General features: G+C 55.5%; 1 protein-coding gene across 1 annotated transcript; it reads right to left on the reverse strand.

Annotated features, from left to right (window-relative positions):
• Positions 1 to 545: 545 nt before the first annotated feature.
• On the reverse strand, positions 546 to 1,211 carry LOC120653646 (putative protein phosphatase 2C 23). Its single transcript, XM_039931345.1, has one exon. The coding sequence runs from the start codon at positions 1,209 to 1,211 to the stop codon at positions 546 to 548; it is 666 nt and encodes a 221-aa protein (XP_039787279.1).
• Positions 1,212 to 2,866: the final 1,655 nt, after the last annotated feature.

Consider the following 2,866-nt stretch of genomic DNA (forward strand, 5'->3'; position numbering starts at 1 on the left):
AATCAATTTTTGACTGGCGTGGCAATTCCTTCTCAATGGCAAAGCTCTGTAACTACCATACGTGCTGCACATAATATTGACTGAGCGATGGCCGATCCATCTAATTGCCACGGCAACCCCCACGGCAAGCAGATCCACGCGGCCCAAGAACTATAAATTCGCAAGGAAGAATTGGGGTGTTAGGGTGTGGGATCTTAACCTGCTGCTGCTTGGCGGCCTGCTCCTTGAACTTGCTCGCCTGCTGAAGAATCAGGATCCACGGCAAGCAGATCCACGGAATTTGAATCAGGATCTGAAGAATCAGGAACTGGATGGGGAAAGAAGGTGGAAGCAAACAAAAATACAAGGAAGAAGATGAGGAGTCTATACCGGTGGCAATTGAGGATCGGTCTACGGTGCCAGCCTCGCAGGAGAAGCTTCACGAGGTCGCCCGCTGCGGCGGCCCGCGGCCGGGATCCTTCGTAGAGAATAGTTTGGGTAACGGGGAAGGATGGATAACCACAGTAATACCCTCCCTGTACCCTCCTCACAAATGGGTATATCCATCACCGGGTGATGTCGTCAACTTTCCCGCCATAGAATCGCTCCGCGCCATTCTCGTCGTTCGTGGACGACGACGTGGACGGAGAGTGCGCCAGCCACCCGAAGGACATCTCGCATGCAGTGCCGGCGATGTTGTCCGCCATGTTCTGCGGCGACAGGCCCAGCTCCACGTCGAGCACGTTGTCGAACAGGCCGTCCGTCCCGATCACCACGACGTCGCCGTCCACCACCGGCATGCCGCCCACCTCCGCGTCGGCGACGCGGTCGCCGCCCGTGGCGCTGAGCTGGTAGGGGCAGTTGAAGTGGTGCTGCTGCGGCTTCGAGCGGCGCACGATCCTGCCGCCGCGGAGCACGGCGAAGGCGCTGTCGCCGACGCACGCCCATCTGAGAGTTGCCCCGTCGAGGGACACGATGGCGGCCGTGGACGCCCCGGGCGCGCGCGAGCGCGCCGCCGCCTCGTACGCGCTCCGCAGCAGAGCGTAGGGGCACACGGGCGTGCCGCCCCGGGCGAACGCGTTCGCGATCAGCGCGCGCGCGAACGCGCCGGCGTCCACGCCTCTCCTGCGGTACGCGCCGACGCCGTCCGCCACGCCGGCGACCCCTGCCCCGGGGTGGCAGAAGAAGGCGTCGTCGTCGTGGTCAGGGATGTAGCGGGACGCCATGTCCATCCACAGCGGTCGCGCCCGCGGGAGCGCGTCGTCGAGCTCCCGGGGGGTGTCGCCACCGTCCTCCAGCGCGGGCGCCGGCGCGCCGTCGAGTTCTTCCGTGGAGCTGCGACCGCCTCCCTCCGGCTCGCGATGGACGACGCTATCGCTGGCCTCGGCCTCCGTACGCTGCGACGCGGAGGCGGGGACGCTTACCTCGCCGTCGTCTCGGCGACACGGGAGGGGCTCGAGGCGGAGGGCGCTGCGGACTCGTTCGTCGACCTTGCTCAGCGTGCGCCGGACCCGCTGCAGCAGCTTGACGACCGGTTTCTTCGACTTCTCCACGACTGGCATCTTGCTGATCCTGGCGAGCCTCTCGTCCGCCTTGATCAGGGCCTGCCGCATCCTCCGCTCCAGCTTCTCCATGATCGCCATTCCGTCAGCTCAGCTCAGCGCCCTCGTGACGGTGGTGCACTGTCTTTTTTTCTCGAGGGCGTCTCCCGAGCCGCGTTGCAACCTCCCTAGGACACGACAGGCCCATGACGACACCCCCAGCCGTGTAGCGAGACGGGTTTTGCTACAGTACACCGGTTAGCTCCTAGGAGGTAAGAGTTTAAATAAATTTGAGCCATTGAATTTTAGAAGAAATAAAACAATTAATTAAAAGTAAAAAAAGGCTGGCGTGCGTTTTCCCCAAATCACGCATGCTGTTAGTTCAGTCCGCAAGCTCGTAACGATTCTGCATGGTGGCATGCAAATCACAATTATAATTAATTATGTTGGCCGGCTATATTTTACAGTGAAAGGAAATAGACAGAGTTACAAAAGTTGAGAAAATATCTAGTTGTTGCCATGTACTTTATTAATTGGGCAAGGTCACGTACCATACAACACGCTACATACAGTTTTTTTTGCAAGTCACGTTACAGGCATGTACGTTAAATCAAGTCCTACCACTAGATTATGTCATGATACATATGTGCACCTATCATGCAACAAAAGTCATAGACACCGGCCATGATATGGTTCTAAAAATATTTTTCTAGCCAAGTATGTCACGTATACACGTTATTGTCATGAACATATTTTTTACGAAGTAATCAAACACCGCACGTTTGCTTTTGTTCACGTTAAGAAACAAATCTGAGATCTCAAATAATTCCCATAGCCGGCACATCTCAACTAATCTGCATGCAAGTTAGATCTAATTCTCTATTTTCTGATTTAAATATATAAAATAAATATTAAAACTATTACTTTCTAAGAGGTAATATGGAATTAAATCAACAGCCCACAGTGACTTCAGTGTACGTAGCAAAACCCGTAGGGAGACATGACACCATCACAAGGGCATGGCGCCGTGCACCAGAAAGGAAGCACGCGAGAGCTTGCGGTGAAGCTTGGTCGGGCAACCGGAGCACTAGACGGGCGACAGAAGGTTGAACAAAGTCAAGCTCCTTCCACACGAAGTATTTTCCTGAAAGACTAGGCTCCAGTTGTAGGCCGACTACGGCGCTGACACGTACACAACCGGCCAGCTCGAGGCTTACTCTCTGAGTGATACACTGCAACTAGTTCTCATGTGCTGCGGTCGAAGGAAACTTCGGGGCGCGCTACTCCTCCGTATGCTCTAGTTCTTTTTTTTTCGACGAACTATGCTCTGGCTCTGAATTCGTCTA

This window comes from Panicum virgatum, chromosome 1N (assembly GCF_016808335.1).
Source record: "Panicum virgatum strain AP13 chromosome 1N, P.virgatum_v5, whole genome shotgun sequence".
Classification (NCBI taxonomy): domain Eukaryota; kingdom Viridiplantae; phylum Streptophyta; class Magnoliopsida; order Poales; family Poaceae; genus Panicum; species Panicum virgatum.

What these genes read in the sequence shown, in the direction of transcription:
- LOC120653646 (XM_039931345.1), bottom strand. Translation starts at nt 1,211, where the DNA reads ATGGACATGGCGTCCCGCTACATCCCTGACCACGACGACGACGCCTTC.